At 44.2% G+C, this 12,733-nt stretch overlaps 1 protein-coding gene across 6 annotated transcripts in view; it reads left to right on the forward strand.

Moving 5' to 3' along the window:
• SASH1 (SAM and SH3 domain containing 1) overlaps positions 1 to 12,733 on the forward strand; it is a 312,356-nt gene that overhangs the window by 267,412 nt on the left and 32,211 nt on the right. For 4 of the 6 annotated variants that reach the window (XM_053591083.1, XM_053591082.1, XM_053591085.1 and 1 more), the window contains one exon: positions 8,170 to 8,302. In XM_053591083.1, coding sequence (XP_053447058.1) covers positions 8,170 to 8,302 — 133 coding nt within the window. Of the gene's footprint in view, positions 1 to 3,248; positions 3,419 to 8,169; positions 8,303 to 12,733 lie in introns of those variants that run through there. The other 2 variants (XM_053591086.1, XM_053591087.1) reach the window with 1 other exon arrangement.

Here is a 12,733-nt window from a genome sequence, read left to right on the forward strand (position 1 = left end):
AATACCTGAGTCATCCTCCTGAGATGAGGCAGCAGTGATGCTAAAAAGGTGTGTATGGGGACATCCCTCTTTCCCATTGCCTTAAGAAGCTCTCCAAGGCACCTGCCCTGAGGAAACTGCTGGAAGGAAGAATTGGGATGTGCCCTTCCTGCCACCCTCCTCACGATATCTGGACTTCAGGCGTGACTCACGCTGATCTACCAGGCATTTGGCTTCACACTCAGGCTCTCCTTTCATCCTCTAAAATGTGCTAGGAAGCTTCTCAACTGTCTATTTTTAGAAATAAGAGAGGTTAAGAAACATGCTCCTATTTTCTTATAAAACTGCATGCTCTTCCCCGGCGGTATGAAGGGATCTGAACCCCCCTGCTCTATTCCAGAGTTTCAGCTCCCAGTCCCACTCAGAGTCTGCTCTGCACCTAATCTAGCCTGTTCTGACCCAGCCTCAAATGTTGGCCATATCACCAGCATCCAAATGGAAAAGTTGGCCTTCGTCTTTGCTATTTGCATAGCACCCTAAAGAGCAGTTTGCAAGAATTGAAATAGGTATTGTGTGAACCCCAATCTATAACAAATAGACTACAGAAATAATAAGCATTTATTGAATGAACTCCAGTTACTGATTATATGTACATAGAATTTTTTTTTTTTTTTTTGCTGTTTCTGGCCAGGGCTGGGTTTGAACCCACCATCTCCGGCTAATGGGGCTGGTACCCCACTCCATTGAGCCACAGACACCGCCCCACGTACATAGAATATTTTTTGTTTGTTTGTTTTTTGAGACAGAGTCTTGTTCTGTCATCCTGGTCAGAGTGTAGTGGTGTCATCAGAGCTCATTGCTGCAACCTGCAACGTCAAACTCCTGAGCTTACACTGTCCTCCTGCCTGAGACTCCTGAGTACCAGAGACTAAGGGGTACACTGCTCTGTCACCGCACCTGCTAATTTTTCTTCCTTTTTTTTTTTTTTTTAAAGAGACAGAGTCTCACTTTGTCACCCTTGGTAGAGTGCTGTGGTGTCACAGATCACAGCAACCTCCAGCTCTTGGGCTTAGGCGATTCTCTTGCCTCAACCTCCCAAGTAACTGGGACCACAGGCACAAACGCCCGGCTATTTTTTTGTTGCAGTTTGGCTGGGGCTGAGTTTGAACCTGCCACCCTCGGTATATGGGGCCGGCGCCCTACTCACTGAGCCACAGTGAGTAATTTTTCTATTTTTCATATTGATGAGGTCTCTTGTGTAGGCTGGTCTTGAACTCCTGAGCTCAAGCGATCCTCCCGCCTTAGCCTCCCCGGGTGCTAGGTTTACAGGCATGAGCCACTGCACCCAACCTTTATGTACACAGTTTTTAAAACAACACTGTAACATGAATGTTATTATACCAAATTTATACACAGGGATATTAAAACCCATAGAAGTAAAGTGATTTGCTAGAGGACTTGGAAATTGAGCCCAAGTTGGTTGATTCCAGAGGCTTTGGGCTAATCTTCATCCCTGCACCCCACTCTCATTGGAGGCGTTCTTATTTTCTTAGTTTTTATACAAGATGTTAATGTAACAGTGTTGGAACTCTAGGCCTAGCACTGTGGTGTGGGTTTTCAGTCCTGGGTGAGGAAAGGCCTGTACAGGAGCAAAACCATGGGTCTTTAATTCTGCCCCTGCCATTGCTGTCTGTGAAATGGGATCTGTATGTATTAATAGATACTCAGCACAGTGCCCGGGAATGGTGAGCTGCTGATAATATGAGTATTGGAAGAACAACATTGGAAAAGCACCTGCCAAGGTCCTGTGGGCCTCAGAAGACAGTGGAGAAGGGATATTTTGTGGGAGGGTTGATTTTGTGAAATAAAAACTAGGCAGTCTAGGGAAGGTGTGGGGTGCCCTTCCTGGGCGAAGGAAGAGAAAACCCCATACAGGATGAGAGGAGACACTTCTGGGCAGGGCACTGGGGAAGTAGGGATTGATGCAATTCTTTTTTTTTTTGGCCGGGGCTGGGTTTGAACCCAGCACCTCTGGTATATGGGGCCAGCGCCCTACTCCTTGAGCCACAGGTGCCGCCCCAGATTGATGGAATTCTTAAAGAATGAGAGATGCCAGACGGAAGTCCGAGGGAAGAAGGCGAGGACAGGAGCCTAGGAATAGGGGATGACATGCTGGTGGTCTGATATGGAATTTAGGATGTCTGCAGGGTAAAACGTGACCTTCCCCTTGAGCTTTGTGTGGTGATTCCCTTCTTTTGGTTTAGTTTAGGTAACCTCTGGCCTCTGCCCAGATGTAACGTCTGTCATTGTAAGGAGAGGTAATAGTTTACACTCACTGGTGAGTTCTGTGCACCCAGGTACTTGTGTTCTGTGATGTCCTACAAAGAGACAGGCCCTGACCTAATCCGTAAATACTCACACAAGGAGGAGAAAACTAGGAATGGGAGGCTCAGACTGTGCAGTGGGATAAATGACTTACCCAGCTGAATGAACTTGGCCCTGAAAAGACAGATGTGACTTGCAGCCCACGTCATGGAGACTTTATATGGGTTGTTAGTCCTGCCTTGTTTAGACAATGTTCAGTTTAAGTAACAGCATGTGCCTGCTGCTCCCCTGAGACCCCTGAGAAAATTAAATGATCATCTTGTGACACACACTCAGTTTCCAGAATGCAGGAGAACTCAGCTGCTCTGAAATGATGGTAAAGACAGTTTTAGAAACCTCCATGAAGGGGATACATCTTACATTTACTCTAGTGGTTAAAATGTGAAAAAAGAAGAGAGAAAGTGAGAACTCTAGCAGAAAACCAAAATCATAAGTTTTAATTCAGTGATTTCAAAAATAGCCACTGGAAGGTGTCTATTTTCAATTGAGACTACTCCCTTCGGGGGGGGGGTTTAAAGAATATCTGCAAATGGGATCTTTTTTTAAGTTCAGTCAGTCACTTTTTAAGGCTTAGTCCTTGTCCTGGATTTGCTCAGATTCTCGCGTTCTTTTTTTTCCTTCTCTGGAATTCCATAGACAGTAATTAAGGAACTGGAGGCCAGCAGGAGGTCAGGGAGCCTTCCTCAGTGAAAACAGGGATTGTTGGCCACGCACAACACTCCCTTTTTTCCTTGTGGTGAATAGGAGATTTGCTTAGAGCTGATGACTTATGCCTTTCTTGCAAGTTATGCACTTAGCAAGCGACTGGGGAATCAGTCAGCAAGCAGAAAGGAGCTAATTGAATCCAGTGTCCTCCCTTCTTTCTCTTCGGATCCTCAGCTGTGACAGTGGAGCCTGCCTGATCATGTAACTCCAGAGGAACATGTTCAAGGGTGCCTAATCCTAATTTTGAGATTGCAGAGTTGATGCAACAAGAGTGAAGACTCTCTCCGAGTGGGGAGGGGTGGGGGCAGTCTTCAAAACTGCCCCTTAGGCCTGCTAAATGCCGAAGCCGGTAAGTCACTGCATGTGTTTAAGCGCAAAGGGGAAAAGTGCATTTTCTGTTGCTTCAAGAAAAAGCTTTCTGCTTGCTCCTGCCCCTGCTCTGATCTCTCTCTGTCTTTCCCTCTCCCTCTTACTTTTCCCCCCTTAAATTCCTCTAGATTTGTCCGTCTTCTTCCCCTGTTTATTTTCTTACCTGGTAACCCTGAGCATTCTTGCCTGGCACATTGATCCAGTGATGCTGCATAGCTTTTGGAAAAGTGTAGTGATATTATTTTGAGGAGTTGAGAGAATCAGCACACACGGCTAGAACTCAGCTGTAACTAGTGGGAGCTTTTCGTGGGGAGGACTTGCATTCAGACCGTGCTGTGCACTGCTTTTCAGAAGCCTTTGACTGACGGGCTTCCTTCTCTTAACTTCAGGGTTAATGCCCTGACAAGGCAGACCTAGGAAGTTGACGCATATATGTCTGATCATGCACTAGATTAAAAAAGCAAGTACATTTCTGATTTCAAAGTACTTTTCAGAAAGGCCCAAATATCACAGAATGTTATGGGACACTGGGGAAGATGAGTTTAGTCCGGGTGCTAATTGTGACAGTGTGTTGAGTGTTTGGAGTTTGCGAAGCCAGCTGAGCAAGAGAGTTTCTGCAGAGGGTACAGTTGGAATCCTGTGCTTAGTGTGGTCCAAGCAGTGCCCACAAGGGGCTAGTTGCTTCTTGCAAGTGGGGTTTAACCTTTATGGCAGCACATTACTGCTGTGCCTGCTTGAGACTGCCGGTGGGGCTTTTGGAAAGTATTTGTTCTGTGCCTCATAGTTGCAAGAGCGGTTTGCTGTAGGGTCGAGTAAAGTATTCATTACCAAAGAGCAGCGAAGGGGCTGCTTTTAGTGAGATCCAGCACATATTTAATCTTTGTACTTACAGATGCTATTCATTGTATTTCTTTTTCCCTGCTCATCCCGCATGTAGCTGTGTTATAAAAAGTTCTCTGCGCTGGCTCCATGTCTTTCCTATTAGAACATTGCAGATGTGTCGAGGATGCACTTGTTCCAAAAGAAGCTGGGAAGGAAGCAGGCTCCACCCTTCCCCGCGTGCCAAACGGGCCCCATAGGTTCCTCCTTCAGCGCCCTGGCAGCCGAATGGTGTGCTATCTCTTTAAAGCGGCTATAGTTTTGTGCCTTGGCTTGGTCAATTTGTTATGGTTTAAAACTGTGGAGCCAGCTGTCTGCAATCTGATGTAATGTTGCTATGGAAACCAGAAATGAAACACTTAAGCATTCACCGCAGAATTACTACATATAGCATTAGCCAAAGTAATTAAAAGTTGAGCCATATGGGCTCTCGGCTGGAAAAATCTGCAAAAGAGAGGCTGGAAATCAAATGTTTCTATTTACTATATTATAAATTCACTTTTCAACATCCTTTGGTGTTGAAAAAAAGAACAGTTGCCTTTTTCTCTTGAAGGTTTGGTGGGAGGGTGCCATACCGATGATAGCGTTCACCCTCTTATTTAAGATGATCAAAGTTTAAGGGCCTCTGGCGACACCGTCTTACCTTTGAATGTGTATGAGCCTATGCTTTTATTTTTTCACTTTAGTTTATTTAAAACTTGTCCTGTAGTAGTTCTGAGCCTATTTCTTAGAACTGATCCTTTATTTTATGTAGCATGCAGACTGTTTTTATCTTCTACAAAGGTTTGTAGGTAGAAAGATTTCTTTTAAAATGTACATAATGTTTTAATTTGAAAATTATCTATATTTTTGATGTTTCTTGATTTTAAATAAATTTCTCAAACCCCCCCGTTCAGGAAACTATGTACTTCCTGAATAAAAAGACACAATCTGTTATTTTTAGCATTTGGGAAGTGGTACATGCTTATTTAAAGAGAGGAATATGACATGAGAAATTTAAACTTTATTCCCAGTTAGAAGAAATGCATGCCATTTATAGCATTTTTGTGTTAAAACAGCTGGAGAGAATTTTTTAAAGGCAAATATTTCACAACTAATTTTTTCCTCTGGACTCAGGAGGAAGTGAGAAGTCAGCACCTCTCCATCAAAAAAAAAAAAAAAGCATCCTTGCTACAAACTGTTGAACTTGAGTAACTTCTGGGCTGACTAAAGAGGAAATTTTCTATTTAAGAAGTATATACACACACATATTTCTCGAATGACTTGGGGTTTATCTCACATTTTTCTTCATATAAATTGTGCTGAATCTATCTTGTCTGGTTTCCAAAACTGTAATGCAAAAGACGTTCTTGGTTACCATGGTTTGCGATTTGTCAATGGCAAACACCTCCAAAATGTTCATTTTCTTTTTTAGAAAAATAAAAATAATATTAGTTCAAAGTTCTAAAGAGCTCGTGTTTCTCAAAAATAGATGGAACATGTGAGAATAATTAAATAAGTACCTGAAATATGTTATTTTTCACCATAGTGGGTCTGGGCCGAGGAAAGCAGCCCTCTGTAAGGGGACATTGCCTGTGAGGTCTGCTGTCCTGGTTCTCCCTGGGAAGTTCATTCTAACACACCTTTCCTGCATATGACTTGTGTCTTCCTGGACTAAGATCTTTGTATTACTTCATTCCGCGTCCCATTTCTCTTTTTATTTCTTCATACCCCTTACGTACCCCCTATACCCAAAGATTACAACAACCATCACCAGCAAATTAGGTGTGAGGTTATAAATCAATGACTTTCATCCTGTGACGTGGCTTCCTGTATCTTGATGACAATCTGCTTCTTTCATTTTCACTTGATTTCAAGATTTGTTAATGTGAGGGTTCATATGCTAGGTTTGTCCCATTGGTACACACAGAGACTTTCCGTAATGTTCATAAGTATTGCTTGTTTTTGATTTACATCAAGAAAAAAAGATGTTTTTAAATATGTGTATGTGATTTTATGCACTGTGGGTTGTTATTCAGGCTCCAATTACCCAGAATGAGGGTTAACCAAGTTTTCATTCCTCTGGTTGACCACTCAAGACCGTTTCATCACGCATCAGCAATTCAATCAAGCAAAAATGAAATTCAAAGCAGACTATACCATTATGTATTAGGAGCTAGACTTATTATTAACCCTTTTAGTTTTTTACGTTTTAACTTTTAGACTGAATGCCCTAAGCTTAATTGCCAACATCCAGTGTAACCTCCCTCCTCCATTACCTGGGGATCGAGTTTCTGTTCTTTATTACCAGGTAACTAGTAGTTAACTTTAGTACTGAAACCGCATGCAACATTTTATCTAGGAATTTTAGAGAAATTGAACAGAGATATTGATACACTTCACGGAAGACTGAGAAGACTCGTCCTGATGACTTGCTGTTGATAGGTTTATAATAATTAATAATTAACCCTTAGTGGGTGAATGATTTGCTACTGGCCACGCAAAGCAGGAAGCACAATGGCCGTATGCTGTGAGCTCCAGGCTGAGGACAGGGGCCAGGAAATGAGTTGTTTTTGTCCCTACCAGAGTGCCACGGTGCTAAGGAAATATTGGAGAACTCAGTGTGCACCATTTCTGTGCCTAAGTAATTCATATAATCTCTGCCTCTTCTTCCCTTGAGCTGTTCTTGGCTTAACTCTTGCTTCCCTAGTTTGCTCTTTGTAAAACTAGGACTCGTGAAAGCTGTTCTTGGGGGAAAACGTCTCCCCATCAGACCTGTGTTCAGAGATGCAGTGTGTTTTTGTTTTCTCTTGTAGTGTAAGGCATTTCTCCCCCTACTATTTTGTGAAGCAAGTTTCGGGAAACGGAGAGAAGGTGGTAGTCGGGATGTGCAGGCTGAGCGGGAGCTGCTCCCCAGCCGCACAAAGTGTGCGGGCCGCCAGCTCCCAGGCGTGCACCAGCAGCGGGCCCATGTAGTCAGAGACCTCTTTTGCTTTTTCACATTTTGAACAGATGTAACAGAGGAAGCTGCATATTGAGTGTTGGAACTGACTTGGAAATGAAACCGTCATTTTGTTCACAAGGAAAGAATTGTTTTTAGTCTGGATCACTGCTGCAGAGAGAAAATTTTTTTTCTGTCTTTCTGTAATGTTTGATACTTGAGGGAAAACAGCTGGGCCGGAGCATACTGAGTCTCTGCAAAACGAAATGGGATGCTGGGGAATATGGACAGTGCTGGACGGTGGAAAGGTCAGCCTTTTCCCTCGTCCCTCTCCGAGGAATGTGGGGTCTGTCCTCACACTCGCCTTGTGAGCGCTCAGAAGGAGCCAGGAGAGGAGGAAGGCGCCACTGCTGTGTGGCAGACAGTCCTAACCAATGGGCGAGAAGAAGGCGTTTTGCATGTCTTCCCCTTTCCTGCCCTGCTGTTTCTGATTTTCGGGGAAGGACTGGAAAAAGTCAACAGAATTTTGGTTTGGAAAAGTAGCTGAGGACCATGTTAAACAGCCAGTCCTGATGGGCCAGACAGTGGAGAGGCGGCCCAAACCACAGCAGTGGACCTGCAATTGCAGAGCTGGCCTTGGGGAGAAAGTCTTCCTCCTAAAAGAGGACAGGGAATTGGATGAGACAAATGTCCCCACGTGTCACTTGAGGGCAAGGATGTGTGTTTCGGTGCCCAGGACCTAATTCTACACTGAATTAGATCTTACAATGGTATGTGGGCTTTGTAAACCTATTGGGCCAATTTGTCGGTGCCCGAAGTTCAGTGACAGAGCTGCCAAGGTTCAGCCTGGCAGCAAGGCCGGCTGCATCTGGCTACATGAGCAAGGCTTTGGAGCAATTATCTGGTTAACTTTCCCTTTGTTTCTTTGCCAGTCAAGAGAACAATCGGATGATGAGACCGAGGAGTCAGTGAAGTTTAAGAGGTTACACAAGCTGGTAAACTCCACTCGAAGAGTCAGAAAGAAACTAATTAGGGTGGAAGAAATGAAAAAACCCAGCACTGAAGGTAAAATAATAATAATCATAATCATAATCCAAACTCTACTCTGGGTATTCTGAGGAAGATTATGTGGGGTCAGTTTCTCAGTAGGAAAAAAATTAAGATATCAAGTGGAAAGGGATTGAGTTCTAGTGGAGGGTGACAGGAACGTGTCCGCATGTTAACACGGCCATGTTATGGAATGGAGGAGGCTGATGTTAAAAGGATTTTGGGTGCTTAGTAATTTAAGTGTAACAGTGATGGGAGATGGCCAGTATCTGACAATGAAATGGTCTCACGGTGTGCTGTAGCTTTAACTATGAGCTTATACCATTTTGTACAAACTTTTATTGTAACTTCTTTATGGCATAAGCCTCGAGCCTCCAAAAGAGCAATAGTTCTTGCTCAGTGCGTTTAGTCCAGACTGGATGTCCACACATCTTGAGCAAATATCCACCAGTCAAGGCCATTTAATGTCCCTTCCAATCTCTCGGGGATGATTTGTTCTTCCTATAAATAGTCTTAGGTCTCAATTCAGATGGGCCTGTAATGACCTTCAATCCTGAAGGGACCTTTAAGATCTATAGTGCCTCATGAAACTATAATGTCAAAAGAGACAGCAGCTTGGATTTATTGAAATAAAAAGTACACCTTTCAGGTATAATTATGCTGGTTTACATCTCAACCGTATTCATCTCTAGTGCTGGTAGTATGCATTTGCAGTATCTTATAAATCCTCCCAAGAAAGGTAAAATAATTGAGTAAGATTTTCCTGTCTGGAAAATGATAATATGTGAATTAGAAAAAATGCTGGAAAGTACTTTTTTTTTTTTTTTTAAAGAAAAAGGATATTACTTGTGGCTGGGTGTGGTGTTTCACGCCTGTAATCCTAGCACTCTGGGAGGACAAGACAGGTGGATCACCTGAGCTCAGGAATTCGAGACCAGCCTGAACAAAAATGAGACCCCACTCTATTAAAAATAGAAAAACTAGCCTGGTGTTGTGTTGGGGACCTGTAGTCCCAGCTACTTGGGATGCTGAGGCAAGGAGATCACGTGAGCTCAAGAGTTTCAGGTTACTGTGAGCTATGATACCAGGGCACTCTACCCAGGGCACAGAGAAAGACTCTGTCTCAAAAAAAGGGTGAGGGAATATTACTTGTTAAAATGTGACGTCTACGTTGTGAGGAATCTTAAAATTTTAATGTATAGGTTTTAAAATTTTCTTTATCTTTGTAAAGGCCTATTTGTTATGTATAAATAAAATTAAGCCGCATAGGGAAGTGAATTTCCTCTTATTTGCAAAGATAAGGGTTTCCTGTTATTACTGCCTCTTTTTAATTTTTGTTTTGTTATTATTGCTGCTTTGTGTTTTAGTTATTATTATTATTATTATTTATCTGTTTAAATCCCCTAGAACAATATGGAAGGTAAGGGGGTTACTATGGGAGGGTAGGGGTTAGGAGAGAAAAGAGAAGAGGAGGAGAGAGAGAGGAGAGAGAGAAATCAGCCCCCATTCACCCCCATCACCCAGACTGGAGTAAAGTGGCGTCACATAGCTCACTGCAACCTCGAACTCCTAGCCTCAAGCCATCCTGTCTTGGCCTCTCAAAGTTCTAGGAGAAATCAACTTTGGGTTGTCTTTTTAATTCCAGGTTTAAGTCTGGATGTCCTTTGCTTGTGATTATGTTTGCTTTGGGTGCCGTGTATGCACCTTAGGTTTGGATGTTTTGATACCTGCCTGGCAGTCATGGTTTCCATAGCATAGAACATGCCCCTGATTTTCTCGTTCTGGAGCGGCTCTTACTGAAATAAGACTTGGGGTGCCATAAGACTCAGAGAGCCATAAGGAATTGCCAGCATTCAACCCGAGGGCATATTTTTAAACAAACCTCATGACCACTTGCTAAAATCAAATCTCAAATATAAGAGATAGATGGATGTGTGTTGTCCACAAATGAGATAAAATGGGTGAAGTACCTAGTGCTGGGCCTGTCACCCATCAGTCCCTCCACACGTGATAGTCACATGCACCAGAATAACAAGTTTAAAAAGATAGACACATTCCGTTTGCATATGGCAGAATAAATCAATCCAACTATCTCTGAGAGGCGTAGTTAAAAATAAGGAAAAATATACCAAAAGAGGTGATTCTAGGGTAAAAGGTAATAACTGTATGGACTTCTGTCTCTGAATTTTAATTCATCTGGGCATGAATTAGGTGTCCCTGATGGATGATGGACTTAGTGAGCTTGAGTTCCAAGTTACACTAGATGTCTGATGCACCAGGAGCTGAGGTGTCATTGCAAGGCTTGTTCGTATCTCTGGGAGAGGCCCCAGGTGTGTATGGCTCAGGGCACCTGCTTCAGGCTGCCCCAACACCCTGCTAGAATGAAACTCACCCTAGCCCCTGCATAATAGAACTCTCTGAGGGTCCTCCCTGGCAAAAGGACTGGTCTTGTAGGAGGGGCTGCCTTGGTCCCGAGTCCACACTCCCAATGACCCTTCTTCCCTCATGCCCTTGGACTCACAGAGTCAGTCCATCCTTTGACCTCTTGCATGCCTGTGCCCATACTAAGTTGTCTGCATGGTAATTACTATTTATTTTGAGAGCATTCCATGTGCCAAGAACTTCCCTAAACACTTGAGATTTTATATTCCCTTTTAACGCCACCCTCAGAATAGCACCAGGGGCAGGCACTTACACCACCCTCATTTCACAGATGAGGAGGCTGAGGCTTAGCAGTTTATTCCTGGTCCCCCAGCCAGCCATCAGAAGGCCCCGAATGACACCCAGGCAGCCTGTGTCTCCACTCTACTCCCACCTCTCCTCTCCCACCTGCCTCGGGAGCCCTGGGAAAGCCAGGTTACACCTTTGTAACTTGGGTTCCTGGTTCATATCCCAGCACTCATGGCTCTGGAATGATATTTAATATAGGCCACATCTGTGCCCTTCATCTGCCCATTTCTGTGTCTTTGTCCCAGACTGGACACTCTTGCCATTGCTTGGCTCTACCCAGTAATGGAAGGACAGTTTTTGTACAGAGCTGTGCAGCTTACTCCAAACCTTCACATACCTCTTTCCACTGAATGTCTTTGTGATAGCCTTGTCAGGGACACCACGTAAAGATAGGTGTGCTGATAACAGATGAGGAAACAGAGGCTCAGAAGGAGGAAGTAATTCCTGCCGAGGGCAGACCTAGGGCTGGAATCCAGCACACGAATCTGTGTTCTTGGCATTTGTCCACTTCCCGCCTCTCTAAGCCCTGCTAAAGTCACCTTGACTTTGGAATTTAGGTCTCAGTTGACTCAGATGGATGAAAGTCTGCCATAGAAAGCAAGTCAGACCAAAGGGGAGGAGTAGTTGTGCTTTTTCTTTGCTTTTTTTTTTTTTTTTTTCAGACAGAATCTTACTCTTGCCCTAGGCTAGAATACCGTGGCATCAGCCTAGCTCACAGCAACCTCAGAGTCATTCAGATGATCTTCTTGCCTCAGCCCTCCAAGTAGCTGGGACTACAGGTGACCTACACAATGCCTGGCTGGTTTTTCTATTTTTAGAGACAGGATCTAGCTCTTGTTCAGGCTGGTTTTGAACTCCTGAGCTTAAGGGAGCTTCCTGCCTCGGCCTCTCAGAGTGCTAGGATACAGGCGTGAGTCACCTTGCGCAGCCTAACTGTGCTTTTAAGTCAGAGGAGGATGGGAGAAGTGATGCTCCAGGCTGAGCATCACAGGTCAGGCACAGACAGAGGAGCCCTCACTGCAGAAGGCCTGCTGCCTGCTCTCAGCCAACGCCACACAGCCACTTAGGAAGCATGTTCCACCTTTCCCTTTAACTCCTTACTAGACACAGACTTTCTAGACAGCCACCATATGTCATGGGCATGCATGCACCAGCTGGTCAAAGACCCAGATACGACACAAAAAGCACTGGAGTCTCTGATGACAACCTAAACAGAGAGGCTAGAAGATGTCCAGACCACTGCCAAGTGGCAGATTTTTAATATTTCCAGGGTAGACCCACCTGACTTCCCTGAACCCCTTAGGACCATAGGTGAATAAAGGCTTTTGCACAACCATGTGGATACCTGGGCTGAATGGAAAGCCATGGCCACGGTCAATTTCTTTTATAGAGAAACCTGCTGTTGGGCTGGCTCTGCCACCAGCCTGTGCCCCTGGGCTTGGCTCAGATACTTGTTCCTGGAAGTGGAGGGTGGACTGTGTCTGGAAGAGGTGGCCATTTTTACTTGTGATGACATAAAGACCCTGGGTCTCCCCACCTGATTAGTATGTTGTCCTGAGGAAGGAGCAGGACATTTCCATGATATTTGCTTATAGCCTCTGTCTGGGCTGACAAATTCCCCTCAGAACTCTGGACTCTGCTTTTAAAATCTCCCTAGAGCTCCTTGAACAATTCTTCAGTGGACTTTGGACTGGCCCTAGTTTTGAATGAATCTCCTTC

The sequence above is a fragment of the Nycticebus coucang genome, chromosome 5 (assembly GCF_027406575.1).
Source record: "Nycticebus coucang isolate mNycCou1 chromosome 5, mNycCou1.pri, whole genome shotgun sequence".
NCBI classification, from domain to species: Eukaryota; Metazoa; Chordata; class Mammalia; order Primates; family Lorisidae; genus Nycticebus; species Nycticebus coucang.